The sequence below is a fragment of the Gigantopelta aegis genome, chromosome 3 (assembly GCF_016097555.1).
Source record: "Gigantopelta aegis isolate Gae_Host chromosome 3, Gae_host_genome, whole genome shotgun sequence".
Classification (NCBI taxonomy): domain Eukaryota; kingdom Metazoa; phylum Mollusca; class Gastropoda; order Neomphalida; family Peltospiridae; genus Gigantopelta; species Gigantopelta aegis.
Genome location: NC_054701.1, coordinates 9381636 through 9406961, shown reverse-complemented (window position 1 = coordinate 9406961; position 25326 = coordinate 9381636). Strand labels below are relative to the sequence as shown.

The following is a 25326-nucleotide window of genomic DNA, read 5'->3' as shown; positions in this document are numbered from 1 at the left end:
ACATAAAACATACTCTTTACTGCTACCTGTAATTTCTAAATTTTAATTGGCAACAGTTACTAACCAGCTGAAAATTGATAAGCAACAACTACTAATATTTAACATTTACAAATTGTGTAACAATATCTGAGACTAAAATTTCCATAGCGAATCGCAACAAGATACTGAACAAAATGTTTTCAGTAATGATACCTTAATGGTATGAAATAATTGGTACTTATAAATATTGAAAAAGGGATAAAAAAAAAAGAGAGGCCTCTCAAGCATGCCTCATAAAAGAAAATTAGGCTGAGTAGTGTGAGTTACAACAGACAAGTGTGTGTCAGTGTTGACCTCGTATTTATAATCCAAGTAATTTGGGCATTGTGGTACATGTGTTAATTGCTCACATTTTAACAGTTTTGTTGTCAGTGTTATTTATTCATGTTTTTAAAAATATTTCTTGTTGCAAATTGTGGCCTTTTGAAAGCCTGCCTGTTGTGAAATAATAATCTTCTTTTTGTTTCATTTATAATAAAACATATAATAAAAATCTTATAAACATGTGATTGCATGAGAATCAACTTAATTACTGGAAACAGTCCATTCAACGCAGTACTGAGAGCTTGATGCACATGTAATGTGTTTTTGACTTTTCTCTCTGTGTTTTGTTTTTGCTTGTTTAAATGTTTATGTTTTTGTTTGATATGAAGTTACTCATTGGTTTGTTTATAGAACTTGTACCAGTATTTGACTAGGTTTAGGCTATATTGTGAAGGGAGAGGGAGGCATTGGCAGTTTCAATATGTAACGAGGACAATAACATACATAACAGAACACACATCACAATACAATATCTATTGTTAAGAATGGACATCCATCCATCCATCCATCCATCCATCCATCATACCATCAATCTATCCATCCATCCATTCATCCAACCAACCATTTCTCCAATCATCCATCCATCATAATCAGGTATTCTTATGATACTATCATTCTCAGGGCTTCTAGAATTTTGATAAAATCCACTAGTCATTGGATCAGCGATTTATAAAATTTACTAGCCACAATTAAAAATTCACTAACTCTACTTTACTTTAAGTTAATACAATTTTACTAAATAATAGTAATAATCAGATATGTCACCTAAAGGGGAGATAGAGCTTAAAAGCACTAACATTGCAGGGTTGGGGTAGGGGCAGGATATTCATAATTACAAAATCAACTTAACTACAACATTTGACTCCTTTTTTTTTTACTAGCCGTCGGGCATAGCAATAGTAGTTACATGTATTTACTAGCCCAACATTGAATATCACTAGCCATGGGAGTGGGGCTACCATGATCTAGAAGCCCTGTATTCTCCACTCAAGCCCGTCAGTGGCCCCATTGGGCTGTTTCTCGTTCCATCCAGTGTTCCACAACTGGTTTAGCAAAGGCCATGGTATGTACTATCCTGTCTGTGGGATGGTGCATATAAAAGATCCTTTGCTGCTAATCGAAAAGAGTAGGCTATGAAGTGGCGACAGCGGGTTTCCTCTATCTTAACGATACGTCTGATGCCATATAACCATAAATAAAATGTGTTGAGTGCGTCGTTAAATAAAATATTTCCTTCCTTCCTTCCTTCTCCACTCAAGAAGCATAGGTGTAGTTCAGTGGTAGAGTGCTCACCTGAGACGTGATATATTATACGATTGATTGCCCACCTGTCTCAGCAAGTGCACAACATTTTTCTTTTAAAGGCTGTATGTGGCAGTATTAATTAATATGGTGCATATAAAAAAAAACCTTGCTACTAATGGAAAAACAGCAGGTTTTCTCTCTAACACTATACATGTATGTAAACATTCTCAAATGTGTGTCATCCAGTAGCCGATGATTAATAAATCAATGTGCTCTTCTGATGGCATTAAACAAAACAAACTTTTTTTTATTTCCCTATAACCAAGCTGATAAATTTTTCATTATAATTTTGATCATCAGAACATCACTAAATGTTAGTTGCTTGTTAAGCACTGTGCTGGGGTGCCATTAAACAAACAGTCCATTTATTTTTCTTTTGGTTTGCCCAGCGGACGTGGACCTGCAGCAGGACACGGATGACCAGGCGAGGAAGAAGAAGCGTGTGATGGAGGCGCCGCGGGCCCAGAACTACTACCACCTGGAGTACGTGCTGCTGCCTGACGATGACGACCTCACCAAGACCGACCTCGTCACCTACGGCATGGCCGCCAAGATCTACATGGAACGGCACGACGCACGCGTCATCAAGACCTGGGTCGACGGGGAGGTCACATGGGTCGCCTGGGCCAACAGGTAGTAACAGGAAATATTTACTTTTAAAAGAACTGATCTTCAGGTTTTAGTACCAACAATGAAGGAATGAATGTTGAGCGACACCTCAGCACAAAATATACATCTATTAGGTACCAAGTCAGGCTTTTTGCCAGAAAATCATTTGAGTATACGTAATAAAAACAAAACAGACCATAAGTGCCTCTACTAGGTGGTTTTGGGCTTGAAATGTTTTGAAATTGGACACTGCATTTCATGCGCTTTAACACATTTTAAACAGCAGTTATTGTCATCTATATAAAAATTACCAACATACATGTATATCCATTCATAGAATATATAAAATGTATATTAAGACTAAATGTATTCATATTTTAAAAAAGGCTTTATAGAATTTATATATGTTAATTAAATGAAAGACCTGCAATACTTGCACATATTGCCAGACTTCATGGGTTTTTTGTGAATAGAAACATTTGAACAAACACTTCGACCTCATTAAAATTAATATTGGGGGATGGGTGGGGTGGAGGTTCTAATGTTTATTCTAGTTGTATTGCCACAGATGATATATTCTTTGTTTGTGATATTTTTGTAAATGCCTGCATGTATAAATCAGTTTACCATACAGTTCTTTCAATTCTCAGCCAAAGTGGTTATTAATATCCCAAGAGAATATTGACAGGACCATAATGTCTGAGATATTGTAATAAAAGCAAAACCGGTCCTGCAGGAATGTTAGTTATTAACTGGCTTGGTTGTTATATGGCTATTGCTGTGACGAGGAAATTGCACTTATTGATCTGTCAACAGTCGAGAGCACTGATAAATGCTTACCTTCCGTGTTGCAATTTTCTACTGCGGGACAGTTATTGGTAATTATGTCAACAGCGACTGCAGCTATCAGTCACGTTGATTAGCTGGTTAGAAAGCATTATTTCAGTAATTGAAACAATAAAAGTGCTCCCAGTGTTTCTGCTAGTTCGTCTCCAGCTCAGGCTGGGGATTACTCGATGGGTCGTGCCGGCCATTTGGTGGTGAAAACACGGACTGTGAGTTATTCTTTGTTGTTTTAAAGTTTCTTTATAAATATTGTTCTTATCTTTAATGTTTTGCTGATAAGAACTAAGGATATATTTGTTATTCATTTATGTGAACATGCACATATATTTATTTCTGTGTTTTACATTTAAAAACGTTTTTTTTTTGTTCTGGTATATTTGATACCCTGTAATACTAACTAATTGTTTCAGTTATTAATATTAAAATTTTAGTTTATTTTTTATTTTTTAACTTTAAAAATCATTCATGGGTTTAAGCTGTACTTACTTAATATTACATACTTGTAGGTCCTAAATGTTTTATATTATATATAAGTATTATATGAAGTGTTTAAATTATATTAATGGTTAAAGGTAAAGCATAATTTTCTCATTTGTATAATATGCAGCTAGATCAGCCTATTAAGAAAATAATTTGTTGTTCTAAGAAGAACCCCCACAAAAAACCAAACAAAACCAAACAAACAACAACAACCAGCAATATACTTGTGGGTCCAAAATGTTTTGTTTTATATACAAGTATTATATGAAGTGTTTAAATTATATTAATGGTTAAAGGTAAAGCATCATTTTCTCATTTGTATAGTATATAGTTAGATCAGCCTATTAAGAAAATAATTTGTTGTTCCAAAAAGAACGCCCCAAACCCCCCCCCCCCCCAACAAAACAACAAAAACAACACCCCATGACATAAAATAAATAAGATACCTATCAACAAACTAACTAACTACAAAAATGGTCTGTCATGATACAGACAAGTAAATGGTTTTGAAATATATTGTCTGTCTATATAATAGCTATATGTTTGTGCCAGTATTTTAACCAACACTATATTTGTTTCAGCCACACCCTGACAGTGACAAGAGAAGTTTTGCTGCAGATGTTCAACCACCGCCTGGAGGTGCGGGTGTGGGACACCAAGGACAAAGTCTCCACGCGAGCTCGCTTCGACAGACCCAAGGCTTTCAGACTGCCCCACGGAAAACCTGGTCAGACATTCTAAAGTATTCATGCTCCTGCAGCCTAAATATTTAATCTTACAGTCTTTTGACATTTGACATTTTGTTTAATGCACAATGATGGCATTATAAAATAAATTATTAAATTTTTGTTACATTCATTACAATTTAGCATCATCCCATTGGTCCAGCCGTAACAACATGAGTTTATTTCTTGATGAACGTAAAAATTACTGTGTTAGGGAATGTCGTATCTGATGATGTGATGTTATATGCAGTTTGGTACTTTGTCTTTTTGAGTGTTTTGGTTTATAATTCAAAATAAAATGTGAACTTTTATTGTTATTATTAGTAAGTATATTTAAATTTAATTGTAATAATTGTCTGTTATTTCTATTACGTTCATAAGGGTATGAACAAACTTGCATTGCTACAGCTCTTCAAGCCCTGATGAACATAAAACAAATAACAAACAATTCTTAACAAGATTCATTTTGGTTTTCATTTGTAGTTACATCATACTTAGGTAGAGTCGAACCTCGTTAATCCGGACTCCGATTATCCGAAAACCCCACTTTCCGGACAGATGAGCGACAAAACGAAATGGCTACTTTGCAAATTAGTCCGGATATTCAACTTCCGGATCCGGATGGTCATAATCCAAAACAAAGTGTCAAGAATAAACGAAATTTGCTTCATTTAACCAGTTACTGCTAAAACAACAAATCCCCTGCCTTCAATAAACGCGACCAGTTAAGACTAGCCAGGCAATCCACACCTCTGTTTGTTTTACACACTTTTCGGTTCGGTGCACTGCGTTCGATATACTGCTCTTTGATCCTGTTGTGTTTTATAATCTTTAGAACAGTCAATTAAGGGTAATTAACTTTGAGTTACTGTTACAATTGGTCGACAAAAGATGGTCAAAGTTAAGGGATATCACATGTTTGTTTTTTTACATACTTATTGAGAAATGCACATTTTGTAAGAAATTTCGTTTGATCGATGTTCCATTTAATTTAATGCTTCTTATCTTAACAATGTCCACTCAATTGAGGATAATCAATTTTGAGTTACTGTTGCCATCTGGTTGGGCATAAAGATCAAACTTTTAAGGTTTTGACACCATTTTCTAACTGTCGTTATGAAAAACCAACCAAAGAAAAGAAAACTTCACGAGATTACAGCTCGAAGACCACGTTGTTTTGGAACTGATTTCAACCCAGAGCTGTATGTTCGGTACAGAGACAACAAGAAGGCGTGGATAACATCCAAACTGTTCTGTGATTGGTTGAGAGCTTTTGATAGGCAAATGAAGTCACGAGGTCGCCATGTTATTCTGCTTGATTTTTTTTTTTTAATTTTAAATACAAGGGAGACTACTCTGGACATGATTCAGTAGTCCGGAAATTCGTTTATCCGGTCAATTTGTGGGAAAACCATTCTGTCCGGATTAACGAGGTTCGACTGTATATGTCCATAAAATTATTGGTGTTATAGCTTTCTGAGGTTTTAAAATATTTTTGTGATAGTAAAAAACGTTATAAAAGCAGAATTTGTATTAACAGAATTTTTTTTAATTGAGGATCATAATGGTACCAGATTAACTGCACAGATACAGAAGAAATTGGTGGAGTGGCAAGCAGTCTTTGTTTTTATATGCTGTACATTGTCATATTTGTTGTATACAAGAGTTTGGTGCTTCAGGTGAGGATGCTGATGAAATTGGTGGAGTTAAAGGCTTGGTACTAAAACAGATGAATAGCTTCACAAAAATACAGCCAGCAAAAGCAGTCGCGGTACGACCTCTACCGACATTAATCACATTTCCCAAAGACAACATGCATAGACGAAAAGGTGAGAACGCTGTTCTTTGATAGTTTTCTTGTTCTCAAATACGGCCCAAAAAAAAAAAAAATTGTTTCAGGTAACATGGCCAAAAAAAGTAGGGTAGGTAGGTAGGAGATTTTTTTTTATTTATTATTATTATTTTTTTTTATAGTTTAAAGGTTACCCTACCTTAAATATGTTTGCCAGAGAAAAACTCAGTCTCAAGATGAAAGACATGAAGGCAAGCTGTCTGAAAAATCTTAGTTTACTCTTTGCAGCCAGAGAGAAATAAAAACAATTTCACTGTCAATGTCAGTTTTATGTTTCACATGCCATTTTCAAAAGACAGGAAAACAAAAAAAGTTCAAACTATTCCTTTTACCAATAAAAGTCAGTAGATGACTGCACAGAAACTTCATAGCTTTGTCCAATTTTGTCAGAGGATGACTGCACAAATTTGTCCAAGTTGGTCAATAGATGTTTGCACAGAAAGTTCACAGATTTATCCAGTCAATAGATGACTGCACAAAAACTTCACAGATTTGTCCAACTTGTATTGGAAATAATAAAACAATACTAATTTTGTGTGCAATTTACAAATCAATCGGCTTAGAAATGAATAACTTGTAGTAAATTTCATAGTAATAAAAAAGGCGTTCCTAGCCTGAGTACTCTGACTGTAAGAGAGCTAGACAGACATTTGGACATAAATAATGAGAGCGTGTTTATGTTCAAATGTCCGTCTAGCTCTCTTACAGTCGGAGTACTCGGGCTATGGCGTTCCCTGTTGGACGGACTTACAGTTTTAATGTTTATTAGCCTATTGAACGGACCCATGCTAAAATCACCCAAATTAATTTATTCCCAATTAACTGAAACACTGAAATAAATGTGAACTGTTTAATGTTTGTGGTTATTCTTGAATATTCCGTTTATTTAATTATTACCCATGCTCAGCAGTTGATAGGCCTATCTACATCACTGGCGTAGGAAGCGGGGAAGGGGGTACTTTGTAGCAGCATCAATGGTTTATATATTAATTTTATACGTGTGTACCCACCCACCCCACTTTTTGTTATCTTCCTACAGGCTACACCCGTGTATATTAACAAATTCTGGGTACTAGGCCTAAGCAGTAGCCAACAACGAAAATTGTACCACGTCTTCTTGAAATGACCTTCACCTTTGCATGCGGAAAAAAATGCGATGACTTGCAGTTAGTGCATGTGGTATCGAGAAATCCTTGATTGTTTTGTTGAGATCGCATGTTGTTGTTTTTGGAAAATAAATCTACAATGTATGAGATGACTGGAGTTACGATAATACGATATATTTTCCTCTATAGGCCTACAGTATTTAGCAGTTTGTAATAAAAGCCGTTTAATCGCCACACACATTACCGTACTGTCATGCGATCTCGTGTGTCACCAATTACCGTGGTACCTAATAAGAGCACATGTTATTAACAGTGTTCTACACTCGGTTTTATAACTTACTCTTCTTTGGCTAGTGGACAAACGAAATTTACTAGCCAAGCTTAAAATGTTACTCGCCACAGTGCGACACTACTAATTTTGTATCATTTATGAATGTGTTTAAGTATCTGGATTGTTTTCGCCAAATTACTAAAATCAACGATGAGTTCCGAATTGTACCGACAATTAATACGGAATTCACAGTGATCAATCGGACAACTTCGTAAATAGTGAAATGTTCCGACTGCACAATGATGTCAACAAATTTCATTTGTTTTCGCTGCTAGGACTCTGAAAGCACATGGCAAATAATTTAATACTTAGACATTTTTGGAGTCAGTCACCAGATGGCGACGATAAAAAATTCAGTCAGTCGCCACGCCAACATTTTCGTCGCATTGGCGACCATTTTGGTCGCAACGTAGAACACTGGTTAATGATTCCAATTTCAAACAAATTGGTTATGCTCATATCCATTCAACGTCCAGGCATGTCTAGTCTGGGTCCAGTTTCTAACAACACCAGTGATTGGGTCCAGGGCACGGTGTAAGAAGGTGCCAAAAAGTGGGGTGGGGGTGTATAAAAACCATGCACACACTCCTCAACCTCTATTTAACACACACACTGACGTATCCTACTTGAGTACTTCTGTCGTCTGCTTTGTCGATCCACGACCACAACTTCTCTGTGCGCTTACCCCCACCCCAGCAGAAAAAAAAGAGTTCAGGGTCGGTGGCAAAATTTAGGGTCGGTCGGGTGACCGGAAACAAACAATTTTGTTTTTTTTGGCCTAATGTATATTCCTGAGCCTGTGTTTGTAAGACTTGAGTCTAGACTCTAATCTGTAATGACGTCAGTGCATGCAGTTTGTAGGCTGCATCGCTGTGATATTGTGAAATTAGTCTCAATACATTATTAAGAGCATTGGACCAGGAGAAAGTTTAAGCACCCCTTATATTCTTTTCACCTTGCCTAGTGCAAAATATACCGGGCCAAATTTACGAAGCCTGTTTGTTTTTAAACGTAGGTTTTTAAGCATTGTAGATGTATGTAGGTAGGGCAACAACCCCAGTATTCGACCACTTAAGACAGAAAGGATTATAACATATTCATTTTATTGGCATTTGCTCATATTTGTTTTTCTTCATAAATACTTACTGGCAGTACTATTCACTGAATAGACCCATGTTTTGTTCATGTGGTATATGCCGACTAGAGTAGGTTTAAGTGCCGCAAGGAACAGTATGCAGTATTCGACCAGCTGACCCAGTATTCGACCACTTTCTAATTAACTAATAAAACTAAACTTTGAAGTTTATTTTATAGTAAATGCAGCATATATCAAACAACTAAATCCAAAAAGTGTTGATTTTAAGAACTGTAACACATATTCATGCATTTACGCACACACGCACATACTTATAAACACATTCACACACGCACAATTACTTGGTGAAGTCTCTTTGGTCCTATCTCAATTTACAAATAATGCTGTTAGACTGAAAATAAAAGAAAAGATAATTGTGCAAGTCCTGACAAACAGCACCAAAATACATAAAATTAGTAAATTTGTGGTTCTTGGAAGTTTATTTTGGGAATGTATCCTCAAGCTTTTCTATTGGTCGAATACTGGGGCAACCCTCTCTATCATATTTGATCACGTGGTCACGTGATTGAAATTATAATGACTGAGGTCACATTGCATTGCCAGCTCCATTTGATTATAAATATTAAGATTAAACACATTTTCAAAGATTTCAAATGGATCAAAAGTATTGCAAATGTTCACGGGATGTTGGATGGTGTAATAGCATGCTATAAAAATGGCCGACGTTCGTATTACCACGATAGTCGATGAATATATACTTACGTCCATTGACATGGTTATCGTCTGGTATTGCGTTTCCGGAAGAAAAATGTTCACCCTGTCGCATATGTTCAAAATATGTTGGGAAAATCTATATTCTATTCAGTTTAAAGGAGTATGGTAATTAAATAAATACACTGGTCGAATACTGGGTACTGGTCGAATACTGGGGTCAATGCCCTACATGTATATAAGACATAAACAGGCTTAGTAAATTTGGCCCTTTATCTCTCCAAGCCCTGACATAATTAATGCATTCAGTGATACCATATGTAGTTTGTAATGATTTTTTTTTTAAAGTATAGAACTGCCAAGTTCTGCTGCCAATTAAGAATGACCATTTATGGCAGAAAATGATGTTTGGAAGTATAAAGAGTATGATAGCAATTCCTATCATCAGTAGATGATTGTGGAGTCCAATCCTTCCTATCATCAGTAGTTTGTATAACCACCCCAAACATGGATGATTGTGGGATCCGATTCTTCCTATCATCAGTAGTGTGTATAACCACCCCAAACATGGATGATTGTGGGATCCGATTCTTCCTATCATCAGTAGTGTGTATAACCACCCCAAACATGGATGATTGTGGGATCCGATTCTTCCTATCATCAGTAGTGTGTATAACCACCCCAAACATGGATGATTGTGGGATCCGATTCTTCCTATCATCAGTAGTGTGTATAACCACCCCAAACATGGATGATTGTGGGATCCGATTCTTCCTATCATCAGTAGTGTGTATAACCACCCCAAACATGGATGATTGTGGGATCCGATTCTTCCTATCATCAGTAGTGTGTATAACCACCCCAAACATGGATGATTGTGGGATCCGATTCTTCCTATCATCAGTAGTGTGTATAACCACCCCAAACATGGATGATTGTGGGATCCGATTCTTCCTATCATCAGTAGTTTGTATAACCACCCCAAACATGGATGATTGTGGGATCCGATTCTTCCTATCATCAGTAGTGTGTATAACCACCCCAAACATGGATGATTGTGGAGTCCAATCCTTCCTATCATCAGTAGTGTGTATAACCACCCCAAACATGGATGATTGTGGGATCCGATTCTTCCTATCATCAGTAGTTTGTATAACCACTCCAAACATGGATGATTGTAGGATCCGATTCTTCCTATCATCAGTAGTTTGTATAACCACTCCAAACATGGATAATTGTGGGATCCGATTCTTCCTATCATCAGTAGTGTGTATAACCACTCCAAACATGGATGATTGTGGGATCCGATTCTTCCTATCATCAGTAGTGTGTATAACCACTCCAAACATGGATGATTGTGGGATCCGATTCTTCCTATCATCAGTAGTTTGTATAACCACTCCAAACATGGATAATTGTGGGATCCGATTCTTCCTATCATCAGTAGTTTGTATAACCACCCCAAACATGGATAATTGTGGGATCCGATTCTTCCTATCATCAGTAGTGTGTATAACCACTCCAAACATGGATAATTGTGGGATCCGATTCTTCCTATCATCCCCTCAGTAAGTTGTCTGATTTGATCATATTGTAAACCTCTGCCATTTCCAATGCCACAGTCATCAAGTCTGCCTGTTTCTGGACAAATGGATTCTTAGCCTGAATATGATATACCCAAGATGTCATGGGAGTACAGTAATTGTGGGGTGCTAGAGGTACGAATATACTCCGTATCGTTAGGGTTTACCAACATGTACATGATGACTGTATAGAGTATAGTCGGTAGATGGGCCATGATGGACAATCCACCCAAACCAATCTGATTAAAATTAGTTCTACTGGTCTACCAGTAGATCTAACAGCTAGCATTGCGTGGACTCTCATGTCCAGGTGACATTTCATCTATAAATAACAATTTAAATATCGACCAATTACACTTCGCCTTTTATAGCGTTATTCGGGAGCATACAAATTCTAAAAATATCGGGCCAGACTATGTATGCAATAGGCTAACTTGTTGGTCTATTTCAACATTGAAAAAACAGGGGGGAAAGTGCAGTAATAAACTCTGGATTGTATACTAGTATAAACAGATTTTATGGCTATACCATCACAGGTTTTTTTTCCGTCTTAAAACTAATTTTATATAAAATTTTATATTGAAATTAGTTTCCGGTATACTTCGTAATTCACCCGAATCAACCGGCCTTGGTGGCGTCATGGCTAGGCCATCAATCTACAGGCTGGTAGGTACTGGGTTCGAATCCCAGTCGAGGCATGGGATTTTTAATCCAGATACCGACTCCAAACCCTGAGTGAGTGCTCAATGGGTATGTGTAAACCACTTGCACCGACCAGTGATCCATAACTGGTTCAACAAAGGCCATGGTTTGTGCTATCCTGCCTGTGGGAAGTGCAAATAAAAGATCCCTTGCTGCTAATCGGAAGAGTAGCCCATGTAGTGGCGACAACGGGTTTCCTTTCAAAATCTGTGTGGTCCTTAACCATATGTCTGACACCATATAACTGTAAAATAATGTGTTGAGTGCGTCGTTTAAATAAAACATTTCTTTCTTTCACCTGAATCATTTCGTATATCCTCGGCATAATCCCGAATGTTTTCAAATCACTGGCAAGTTAGGTTTTGAATGGTCGAATGAAAGGTCAACTGGACATGAGCTCCAACGGGGTGCTGTTAGATCCACAGGTAATAGTAATTAACCAGTGGAGCTATTTTAATTAGATTGCACCCAAACAGACTGTACTTTGAATATTACTGGCCATATAAGCTGTATTAAATGTTCCTGTAGATATCTATTTGTGACATAAAGCAAGAGTCTGCTCTTTGTCTGATCAGTGAATCTTTTGTCAGGACCTAAGATTATAATGATGTGCCAAACGCCATTGATAAATAAAGTAACTGATGATGGTCTGTGAGGAAAGGATGTTTGTTATTTGGTCTTGTATGTGTCCTATTTCTAGGCTATGAATCTAAAGTATCCAAGGATCAGAAGCAACCGTATTCGCCTCCAAGCAACAAGCGGGAGAAGAGCCCGCAGTCTGCTGCTAGTCCGAGGAGTCCGCGTGACAGAGACACGTTGACGCCCACGCCAAAGGTTCTAAAGGCCATCAAACTCAAGAATTCTTGTGGTCAGGATGTAAGGTTAGCTCTTTTGTCTGGCTTTTATTAGTAAAAACAAAGATATAAATATCACTTTACCAGCAGTGGCAGACTTGGCGGTGGCCACAGCATCAACTTGGTTTATTGTCATATCTATGAATGTTTATCCGATTGCGTGTTAAAAAAAACTTGAGTTCTTTTTAATGAAATGTTTTTTAAAGTTTAATTAAATTATTATTATTATATTTTAACATGAATTGAGGTGAACATTTGGATGCAACTATCGGCTACATTGAATAAGTTTATTTTACGTGAGACATTTAATTCCATGGAATTCTTAGTGCACTTTTACAGACAGAACATCACATACCACAGACTTTGATACATGAGTCATGAGGCACTGGTAGAGATAGGAAACCTAACGAATACCCTGAGAGTGATTGATCTGATGACTTAGTAATAATAATACACTTCATTATTTTCAGAAGGTAAACTCATTCAGCAAGGCAACCATTCTTAGTTACATACCTCTTTCTGCTACTCTTGATTTTCAAGTGATACTATTTTGCATTTAAGTAAGTCATTGTTGAGGAGCAATGGTTTGTAGGAGTGACCCCAACCCCCACATCCCCCTGCCTTGACGACACATCGAGTTAGTTTTTCTGTTTCTGACTGTTCTGTAACTGTATAAGTTGTAAATACTGTAATATTGCCTGACGTTTCCTGTAACTTTAAGGTTCCTTGCTGGTACTGAATAAGAATAGCATACTGGGCAGTAACATGTTTTCTTGTCATATTTTCTAGAACAAGTGACTCTGTTAACAATAATTAAACATCTAATAGTTGCTCATTAAACTTAAGCTCATATGTCGGGGAATTGTTTAGGAAACATTCCTTTCCATTATTTTTCTTGTTCACATTAGTATTATTTTATTACACATTAGTATTATTTTATTACACATGTTAGTATTATTTTTATTACACATGTTAGTATTATTTTATAAAACATGTTAGTATTATTTTTATTACACATATTAGTATTATTTTTATTACACATGTTAGTATTATTTTTATTACACATGTTAGTATTATTTATATTACAGAACCTTCAGCCGACTAGGTAACTTGGCAGGGGCTGAGCGACCAACCAACTCCAGCAAAGGATCAAAAGGGAGCCGAAATGAGGAGCGACGTTCCCAGTCGTCTAAGAAGTCGAGTAAATCTCATAAATCACACCCAAGTCCGTCGCGGCCCGAGTCAATACTTCGTTCTGTAGAGTCAGAGAGTAAGTTAGTTCACTGAGGTTTGAGGTTTACTTGAAGTCACTTCTTGTCAACATAAGCTGTTTTCTTCAAGAGCTATTTTAAATAAAGTTACTTACATAGCGTATTGATTTGTGTACATTCAGTGTGTTACTGCATGTGATGGATTTTAATATAATCGCTGATAATAGTTTGTATTATGCAACTGAATTAAAGTGAACCAGAATTTTGTTTGCATTGAGTATTTGTCAGTTATTAAAACCAAACCCAGTCCACTTTGTAAAAATACTTGGTTTAAAATCAGGAGGGTAATTAAAAATGACTGCTGGTGATCAAATGGAAAAAGAAAATCAAAACAAACGATTGTATAAAATTATATGTACTGGAAAAGTGCCATCCTGTATAAAGCAGCTGTAAGCATTTGGCCAATCTTGTGATTTAAAAAAAAAACCTTTAGGTGTCTTGAATTGTCTTTAATTAACATGTGTTTTTTTAACATTTGTCTTCCAGCGTCTATGACCAAACTGCATAAGGAATTATCAAAGAGGAAAGTTGATGCCGAGGCCCATGCGGCCGTGGAACATGCCAAGGTTAATGGAGTGTGCAGTGTACCCATTCGGATGGCGATGCTGTTTTCAGGTACAGCCGTGTTAAAGTCACTCGGTTCGCTGTCAGCGCACCAAACACTTTAACAGGCAGTTGACTACATCATTTTAATAGCTATTGCTAATTTTCCTAAATAATTTTAATAATTATTCCTTTGAAGAAAAGAAATGTTTTTTTGAGAAAAATTATTCAAGTTATGGTTTCTATGAGTTGGTAAACTTAAGAGAAATATTACGGTTTTTAAGATACTGGCCATGACCAGGCACTTGAAGGTGAACGGAATAAAGCCAATAACCTATGTCATTAACCTGTTGTTATTTTTATCCTGCAACTCAACAATCAACTTTATCTCAAGCTTTTGATAAGCTAAAGAAGTAAGCTGTTCGCACTATGACATAACATATTCATTATTCATTCACGTAATATGTTACATTTGTAACCTTCAAAAATAGTTTTTAGCTAAATAAATGTGAGTTTTTAATAATTGGGTTATTTACCACGATACCAAACATTATTTTGATCATAATTAATGATTAAGCAACATGCAATTGATCTGAATATCTAGTCATGGCAAACAAGTGGAGTCAGTCAACACGTCCCATGACATGTGATACCTTACTACTAGCATGGTACGTGGTATAACTTTGTTTTATCAGGTCATCATGTTCTGTCAATTCAAACAGTGGATGCAGAATAAACACATCGGACAGAACATGGTACAACACTTAGAATATCATTTTCTTACAGATTCTTGCTTGGAGTATACATTTTTTCATGTACCTCACCCTGTGCTAAAGCAAACCTTGCTGTGAAAAAATTGAAGGGAGTGATTAATTGCTCCCCTTATATCATGGAGAGCCATTTAAGGTATTGCCATACTGATGCCATATAAATTCACATTCTAAGAGGAGCTAGTTTCAGGGAGTGAGAGTGATAGCTCCACTTAAACGGCGAGTTCGATAAAAGTTGCAGTCTCATCTCATCTTAATAGAGAATATAGAGGACAATAAACGAGTTACCAGTTATCAAATTTATATCCCGAGTGAAATCATTTTCAGTTGTTAAGAGCTTTAGCGAGTGACAAATAAAAATTATTTCACGAGGGACATAAATTTGATAATAACTGGTGCCGAGTTTGTTATTCTCTTTTTTTTCTCTAAAATACTTTATTTTCAACACACATATGCACGTACACATATAGAAATGATATAAACCACTTTATGCACTGTTCTGAGTATTGCTATAACTTTGTAATTTAATCACGTTCATAGATGAATTGCATTAAAATGACATTTTGTTATAAATTTAACACCAAAAACAGAGCCGTAAACGCAAACTCTTTAAACTACATGACGTCATTGTGTATGTGTGCCAAATTGTGATGACGTCATGTTTAGTACAGACAAGGTCATTGGTTTGTAAGCGTCAAATCATCCAATAGTATTGTTCGTTAGACCAATGCATGATAATTTCTCAGTGAGAAATTTTTATTTTCCCCGTTATGAGTGCCTTCTAGGGTAATAAAACTAATTAATGACATAGGATATCGGCTTTATCCTGTGAAGGTAAGAATGGAAAATTTCTCATTCGGTCTGCAGACCATAAAAAGTAAGGGGAAAAGCTATTATTTCTGTTATTTCAGCTACGTTGTATGATGACCTAGAGGTCAAATGAGTTATTTTGTAATGTAGCTATGCGTTTGACGTCTGCTGGTATACATTTATGACTTTGCTTTAATCGGTCAGCATAATTGGCCAATAGAAATAGTGGTTGCAAGATAATGCAACATAAATTCCTAATAACATGTCACGGATAAAACAAATATCTGGAGGATCCATCTTAAATGGTTAAATAATAAAATTACTCTGATGCAAGCCTAATCATTCCTCAAGAAGGACAGCACAAACTCCCCCACCAAACCTCCCCCCCAAAAAACCAACAAACAAAACATGAATGATGTATTTGAAATGGTTAAATAACACATATATTGCTAAGACTGTAGCTCTAACAGCTGTGTGATGTTTCAGGTATGAGGTGTCTGACTGGCAGGCTGGACAAGCCTGTGGTGGGTATCGAGGATATGTTCGTCACCGTCAGCCTTGACGGGCCACTCATGTCCGACCAGCAGAAACAGGACCTGAACCCAATGATTATCAAACTGATCTCTGCCACAGGCCTTCCTCAGACGCCCATTTCGTACGAAGAACTGCGATTCAAGTAAGTTAACAAATGTTGTTTAGTGCTTAAACGAAAATGAGATACAATTTTCAAGGAAGGTAACAAATGCTGTTTTATGTTTTAAAAAAGTGGAATAAAATTGTATAATTAATTGGGTTATGAGAATTGATGAATAAATGCTGTTTAGTGTTTTACAAAAAGTGGGATAAAACTATAATAATTAATTAATTCAGTTAAGGAATATCAGAATTTTGTTTTAGGTTCTGGCAAGATGAGATAAAGTAAAGATTTAATGTACTAAACAGAGCAAGCTGTTTTAAGCACACCTGTTACGGGCACATGCTTCGACCTGCAGCAGTTGAGTTTTCCAAGATGGTTGAAGGAAAAAAACCCAAACAATGCAAGACATGGCAGTCATTACTAGTGCCCTGTGTAATAACGTCTGTTTTTCAGATGCCACCCGGTGTACTGCAAGTACACATTTCACCAACAGCCTGAGCATCTGACTAGTGGCAAGGAACATGACAGGAACATCTACTGGGACGACATCAATGTGGTGCTGCTGGGTGAGTAACCACAATGTTTTATACTTGGTCCAAGCCTAGATACGCCTTTACAGTCCTGTGGTACATGGGATCAGCCTAAGAAACAATGGGTTAAAATTCTGTAATTAATGTCAGAAACAATGTTGCCTTCTAAGCATTTCTGCACTTAATGGTTTGAGATGTTAAACTACCCAATAGTGCACGTGGAAGTACACACACAGACCTACACTGCCTGGATTCTACTCATGACTTCACTGAGTATAATTAAAAGTGCTAGTTAGCTGGCTAAAACTTTTAAAATCCCGATTCAGCCAGACCAGCACTGATCACCAAGGGCAGAACTTTACATTGCTAATTAATGTAAAAGAATAGCCTGTGCAGCAATAGTGGCTTTCCTTGGGTCATTTAGACCCACAGGATTTAAGCTCGATCCAAACTTTGTTAACACCTTTGGTCAGAAAATCGGTAGCTGGATTCAAGTCTTAATTAGCCAATCGGCCAAAGTGTTGGTGGATCTACAAAAGGCAGGCCATTATTAAATTAGGTTTTTGGCAAATTAATAATGAAACATATTTTCCAAATTCAATTTAATTCACATTTGAAAAAAGAGCTTAAATCCAGGACAAAGAGTAATATCTACCAGATATTTAACAACATAACAGCAAATAATAAGATTGCTGGGGTTAATGAAAAAAAATTTCACCATCCAACACTTGTCATACATCCAGTATTTGTCGTTTGTGACCTGTGTTTGATTGCGTCTAGGTACGATGGAACCCAGACAGTTGAAGGAATACCTAAACGGCCCAGCGATGGAGATAGAGGTACACGACAGGGACCGGAAGGAAGAGGAAGTGAGCCTGAAGCCGACACTGTTCGGGGACGATCTGGAGGATGAGAAGATCAGTAACGTTGGAACGGTCGCCAGTAAGTAGTAGGGGACATCGATTAGGGTGGTTGTTGGGAATACCCTTTGTTTAGTGTGTAGGGTTTGTTTTGTTTTTTTGGGATGGTGAGGATGAGAGTATAGAGTTGTGTTGCTTCGATGGGTTGGCAGCTCTGAATATGTATTTTTACTTTTCCTAACTGTATTTTAATTTAATCATTGTTTATAAAGTTAGATATTTTATGTTTCTTGAAATTTTAAACTACACTTGAATGTACCCTTAGAAATAATTGAGCAAAACAACTCCTGGATCAGGTTTTATAATTATTGTTACATTGTTAGACCAATATTTCTAAACTAGTGAACCATGAGATCTACACACCCACATTTTTATTTTATGCATATTTCAACTGGTAATAAAATTTTACTTTAGTTCTTAATATTACTATCTTTTTGTGCGTATTAAAAAGTATACTTTGGTAAGGATTGAGAAGAGTTGACCTAGAGAATATAGATGTAAAGTAGAGACACTTCAGGCTGGTATGTCACATAATTGTTTTATAATGTGTGTTTCAACACAGTACAAATAATATACATGTACGTATAATTTAGATTAGGTAATGTCTACAGAATATTTAGTTTTCAGTAAATGTAATTTCTTGTTTGCTTTTCATATTGGTAGGAGATGTCTACAGAATATTTAGTTTTCAGTAAATGTAATTTTTCGTTTCCTTTTCATACAGGTAGGAGGACTCTCTATAACCCTTTCGAAGGTCGCGACAAGCCGTGGGATCCGTACGGCGTGGCAAGACTTGACTTGTCAGAACTGCTGCTCGGCCACCACTTGCTGTACATGAAGGTGCCCATACACAACTGTCTGATCCCTGACGTGCTCGGGCAGGACGGCAAACACGACGGCAAACTGATCGGCATCTCGGGAGCTGTGGACGGGCCAGGTGCTTATCAGAGTTTAAAACAGAAGAACATATTTCTCTTTTTCTGTATTTTTTGCATGTAACAACTATATGTAATTTATTGTACACTAATCCATACATTTATACATAAATTGTTTAATAAACTATGTAATAAGTACATACAGGTAGACAAGAGTTCTGATATTGTTAATAATCTGACGTGTTTTTTTCTAAATGAATTATAACAGACTTCTTAGAATTTAACAAATTGATGACATTCCTATCTAGGCTGTGGAATCACTTTTGTTTAGGTTCGGAGTTGGGTGGAAATTGTATCTCAGTGATAGAGCATCCTTCTGAACATGGATTATTCATAATGGATCATTGTGATTTTTTCCCATTCCAACCAGTGCACCACAAATTGTATATCAGAAACCTTGTTATGAAATATTCTGTCTATGGGGAAGTGCAGATAAACATCTTGCTACTAAACCAAAGGAATAGCTTATTACCATAGAACCTTCTTGCTAAGATATTTGTGATTACTTTCTGTCATTTGGTTAAAGGCCATGGTTACTGTTATAAAAATATATTTTTATTTTATTTTATGAATTTCAGTTTTCATATCTCTACTGTAGGACCCTAAGACAATTCTGTCAGAAATATCTCATTTAGTGATGTCGGTATTATTTGATTATTATTAAAATCAGCGTAACTTGTCCTTTTAACTGAATTCTGAATTTTCATTTATTATAATATTATTATGAATTAATTATAGTACATTTGTTTCAAAATGTTTTTTTGTTTTTTTTAAATTTTCTCATATTAAAGATGTTTGTTCTTTTAGTTGATCGTCCTCTTTTAGCTGGTCACTACTTCAAAGCCAGCTCATCTCTAAAGGTCAAAGTTGAACTGTCGTTTCCTTTGACCAATCCTCAGCCTTTTGCAATCCAGCTGTATGCATTGACGAATCAGGTAGTGTAAATAGTTTATTGTACCTGAGTAAGAGCAGGCTTGAGATCAATGATAATTTATTACACATGAAATATCAGCTTTTGCGTTAGTCATATTTGTAGCAGATATAGAGGATATTATATGAGTGTCCATGACAGATGATGTTTACAACACGAGTGCCTAAATTATCATATTTCCCGAGCGATAGGGAGGGAAATGCGATAATTTAGGTACGAGTGTCGTAAACATCGTCTGTCATGGACACGAATGTAATATTCTGTTTATTACCGTAGAACTGTCTTGCTAAATGAACATTCCAACATTGTTTACAAACTAACGTTTCCTTAATGGCGGAGTAATGTTTGTTCATTAATGTCTTGAAAACCAAATCACAACCTGTTCTAAAGTTACGTGATATTTATACGCCCATAAGTAAAGAGTACACATGTATCAACAGCTGTAAATTGTAAAGCATGTGTATACTAAAAAGCAAACAAATACACAGTAATTGAAATAATTAGTTTTGAATTTGAATGACGTCAGTATTCCAATGACGTCACTTTGCATCTCCTTACAATAACTATAAATTGGGTACATGACGTTTCCGTTTTAAGAATGCTGGAAAAATTCCAATGCAAAATTGTTATTGATTTTTTTTTTTTTTTACATTATTAACGCACCTGAATGTGTTTGAAGAAAATCTTGTGATTAAAACATTGTACCTTTTACTAAATATGGCTTTCAAGTGAAATTACGGTAAGATATGCTACATTTATTATGTACGAAGCCAAAACAAGGGTGCGAAAAGTGACTTGTTGACCTTAGTATAGATTTCTAACAGTTGTGAACGTTATATTCATAATTAAGTGTTTGATGTTTCACAACTACATCGTAATATAATACAAGTTATCATAAATAATCAATTAATGTTTTATTAAATTAATTAAAAACATGTATTTGTCATTATGGCATGTGATCAGCTTAAACTCGAAATAAAAATGTATTAATGAAGAAAGTAGTATCTGTGGGATGTCGTGTCAGCCAATCAGAAAGAAATGTACTCTTACAACAGCCAATCGTTAAACGACAATGTCAGGAGGACATACGATTTAGTTATGACATAGGAGGGAAATCGTACAATAAATATGACCCTCGTTATGCTGTACCTCGTAGGTAATAATTGAAAATATATCTTGTTTGCTTTTTAATTTTTTTGGTGAGAAACGTGTAAAGCTCTGTTTCTGGACAGGAAACTGTTCTATAAAAGAGGGTTACATGTAAAGTTTTATGCTGTTGGTCGATTCCAACCACTCATATACTGGTAATAAACCTAATTTAAAAGCAAAATGGTCCTGCTTTAATTGGGAGCTAGGCAAGGTGGGGAATCTAGATCAGTCTGTAAACCATTTGCCTGCGGTGCTTGGGTCTTAAAATCTGAAACCAGTCAGTAGTCCGATTCTGTGAATTGGTTTTTCCTCATAGCAGCTAGTGACCAATGACTTGTATATCAAAGGCTATGGAATGTGCTGTCCTGTGCAGGAATTAATGTGGATATAAAAGATTCTTTGCTGTTAATGGAAAAGTGTAGCAGGTTTACTCTAAGACTGTGTTAGAGTTATTAAATGTTTGACATCCAATAGCTGATAAATCGGGGTGTTCTGGTGATGTCATTGAACAAAACAAGCTTTAAGTTTGCTTTAATTATTTCACTGTTATATCATTGCAGTGTCCATTTGGCCGAATAGTGTTTATATTTGATTATTTCACTGTTATATCATTGCAGTGTCCATTTGGCCGAATAGTGTTTATATTTGATTATTTCACTGTTATATCATTGCAGTGTCCATTTGGCCGAATAGTGTTTATATTTGATTACAAAAATGTGAAGCTGCTACACAAGCTACAGAAGATGATCACCGCAATCAACGCCCATTCTCTGGAGTTAGACGACATGCCGGATCATGTCATTGATGCAGCTCTCTCCACCTACAAACTATCTGAGTAAGTAAACATGACACAAGTAATTGGAGTGGTCTAGTGGATAAGCTGCTGGACAATCAAGCTGACGACAAATCCTGTCCAAGCTAGCTTACACTTTAATTCATCTTTCTCATCTATCACCCTCTGCCTACCATTCTCATTATTATAATATAAATAAAACATTCCAATTTCTCCTATGATTTCAATCTGTTTTGACCCTTTTTGTCAGTTTCCTCTGACTCTTGTCTTCTGAGCTGTCCACACCATCGCCTACCTTTCTCAACTTCCTCCATGGGTGCAGTCTCTGTGTACTTCCCTGCAACCACCTGGCATCCTCATCTTCTGTCGCTAATAAAGCTGGTCTAACTAATGACTACCAGTAGTAGGGAAGCATAGTAGCTGGTTACATGTTCCTCTTAGCAATGCCAGAAGTAACTACTGAACACTCTCCGAAGTGATCAGACTACGCCCACAGGTAAAAGCTAATGTTGAATGACAGATATGTGGCACGGATAGCTACAAGAAATGAGCACATGTCACGGTTGGAGAGACAAGGACTGGGATGTGAAGGTGAACTGTGAAAGAAGTTGTAAAATAGGAGGAGCTGCCAGATCGGGAAGAAATGAGATGGAAGTGAAAGGAGTAAAAGGAAAGGGGGCAGTGGGATAAAAAAAAAAGAGAAAGTATCCAATTGTATAAGGTCTCACTACACAGATGTCATCTGCCATTGAAACCCATGTTAAATTGCCCAACTTCAAATGAACATTGCCAATAGAACGGGTTCTCGTTGGCACTAATAACACACACCATTGCGAAACATACATTATATAAGCATTTATTTTCACTCCAAAATTGAGAACATTTCCGTCTCAGTTTTTTGCTATATGACCGCATCTGGCTGTAATACCGGTCTGAACAGGTGGTTCATTAACCGATTCACTCCGACTGTCTCTTACACTATACACTCATGTCCCAAAAGGTCAATGCACAATATTACAAAATAGCATGGGCAAAATACAGCCAGAAGGCTTACCATGAAACATACATATTGTTTTAATTTCCTAGAAGTGAATATGTGAATCATAACTTGTGTCACAATTAGGAACTATAGTGGACCGTGATGAATGAATTCTCACATGGAAGTGATCTGTGTAGTGAGACCTAGGTCCGGTTCCTGAAGGCCTGCCTTGCAGGTTGCATAGTACCAAAGAAGAGAGTACTGTGTCAAAGTTCGACGTGCACCGTCAAATATTTACGGAGTAAAAGCAGCTGTGGGTGTGATTGGTAGTAATATGTGACATTGATTATTTGTGCAAATACTATTATCCATTGACAATAAATAAATACACTTTTATTTGTTATACATTTGTTATGCAGTATATACCAGAGGTTGAAACTAATGCGGGGTACCCCCAAAAATGGAACTGCAATTTTCAGCAAAAATGACGGTTGCTATTAAAAACATAAATTAAATCTCTTAAATGATACGTGACCCCCCATTTTCTTGCAGCTAGATTAGATGTGAGGTGCCACACTTTCTATTGCCGTACTTCCTGGGTGTGTTGAAACGCTGCTTATATCAGTTTTATTAGTAAACGTTAACATTATCGGCAATAGGAATTGATTTGGTCTAATGGAACGTGCATTGTCCTACCCTGTGCCTTCCCTCCCACTCCATTCCCTTTACAATCCCTTCCCTTTCCTGTCTGTCCGTTCACTCATAATCTCAGAGCAGTCAACCCATCCCATCATATCTTGTGTGTCACAACCCAAGCTGTGGTTTACACCAAGAACTGTTCAACAATAAGAGATTAAATGCTTTCCCTTGATGAATTTAAAAACTGCTTAAATATTGCTGAATGAGGAAAACATAATCACATTGTATATTGCACTGTTTGTCATTTCACTAATTATTGTTTATAGTTTTAAAGATTATCTGTGGCCTATTAACCTGAGTATATAAGACTAATGAATGTATTATCACTCGATGATAAATGTGGTTGTCATGTCATTGTTTCAGTTGGGTAGGTTTAATTAGGCAATGGATTCTGCATAGATCTAGATGAATACAAAAAAGTTAAAGTTTTCTGTTAGTATATTGTTTGTTGCACATCTAACTACATTTCTAGAAAGCCAGATTGGTAATTTTGTTATTGTTGTGTAAATAATCTTAATATTTCCATTTTGTATGTTTGTAATGTATTAAATAGATCTCTTAAAAGTTTGATAACTTGTGCTTAACCATGTGTTCTGTGTTGTTGTTTTATTGCAGTAAGCAGATAAGCAGTCCGAGTCTGGATATTATCACAGGATTCCAAGTGATGGATGGAAGTATGCACATGTATGTCCTGGAGGGCTTGATTGACAAGGCTGTTCACCTTCTCTGGGAGGCACTGCCACAGCCAGAAAATGAAGGTATGGTTAATCTGACCTCGCAAAAAATATTTTTTCTCTGATAGCCATGAATTGGTATGATAATGTTTTTTTGTCAAACCAATACTGTGACAAGATATATGGGCTTCATGATTGATAGAGAACATGTTACCTAGCCTAGCCTGTAAGTGTTACATTTCAGAAACACATATTTAAACTTTTTTTTAATGTGTATTTTTTTCATAAACATATTAATTATATATAAGCATCCTGAACTATTTCCAGAGTAATAAAAATGTGTCATTATTGTCAACACTATTTGATGAATTTGCCCAGTGATAGAAGTAAGCTAACATTTTTCAACAGTCCACTGAACCAGCACATCTAGAAATATACTTGTTCACTAATATGTTTAGTTCAAATAAGTTGTCAGTTTTGTTCAAATGCATGGACAATGTTTTTCATTGATCAAAATGAAACAGCATTTCAAATATTTATAAATGCTTGTCCGCTGAATAAATATTGAAGTACATTTCGCTTGTCTGGACAGATTTTCTCTTGTCAGCACAAATGTACAAGTGCTTATTTTGAATAGCAACGTAAGAAAATCACATGTATTGTTGACTACCAGTAGTACATCTTGTCTCAGGATATTACTGTTCAGATATGTGGAAATATTTTAATTGTCTCCTAGTGATTAAGTACTAACTACTGTATGTTGTTTTTTTGCCATACAGATGTAAGGGTGCTTTTCAACTCGGACGTCAGCTTCAGCTCCAGGCTATATGGACCGCTGGATGTCGACTTGTGTCGTATCAAGCTGCACGAACCCCTGTCTATAATCACTGAACAGTCGCTCCTGTATGTCAGAGACATGGTTCCAAAACCCTGCTTCCAGGCTCTCGTCAAACTGAAGGAGGTAAAATTCACACAAGTTTTTAATATTTAAACGTAAAACAAAAGAAAACATCATTGTTGATAGTGTGGTACACAGCGAGGCATAGTGATAGGATTGGGTTTGCAATCCAATACCTACAGAACAAATTACACTGGAATAAACAAAATTATTACTTTCTATGA

The 25326-nt window shown here is 36.3% G+C and overlaps 1 protein-coding gene across 4 annotated transcripts in view; it reads left to right on the top strand.

The window, feature by feature from the left end:
* The window catches only part of LOC121367489, a 54875-nt gene that overhangs the window by 7657 nt on the left and 21892 nt on the right, over window positions 1-25326 (top strand). For all 4 annotated transcript variants that reach the window (XM_041491689.1, XM_041491688.1, XM_041491687.1 and 1 more), the window contains 14 exons: window positions 2058-2301; window positions 4185-4330; window positions 6008-6157; window positions 12410-12590; window positions 13652-13833; window positions 14321-14449; window positions 16444-16633; window positions 17048-17160; window positions 17905-18066; window positions 18769-18981; window positions 19787-19914; window positions 21734-21894; window positions 24146-24288; window positions 24984-25165. In XM_041491689.1, the coding sequence (XP_041347623.1) occupies window positions 2058-2301; window positions 4185-4330; window positions 6008-6157; window positions 12410-12590; window positions 13652-13833; window positions 14321-14449; window positions 16444-16633; window positions 17048-17160; window positions 17905-18066; window positions 18769-18981; window positions 19787-19914; window positions 21734-21894; window positions 24146-24288; window positions 24984-25165 (2324 nt within the window). The remainder of the gene's footprint in view (window positions 1-2057; window positions 2302-4184; window positions 4331-6007; window positions 6158-12409; window positions 12591-13651; window positions 13834-14320; window positions 14450-16443; window positions 16634-17047; window positions 17161-17904; window positions 18067-18768; window positions 18982-19786; window positions 19915-21733; window positions 21895-24145; window positions 24289-24983; window positions 25166-25326) is intronic.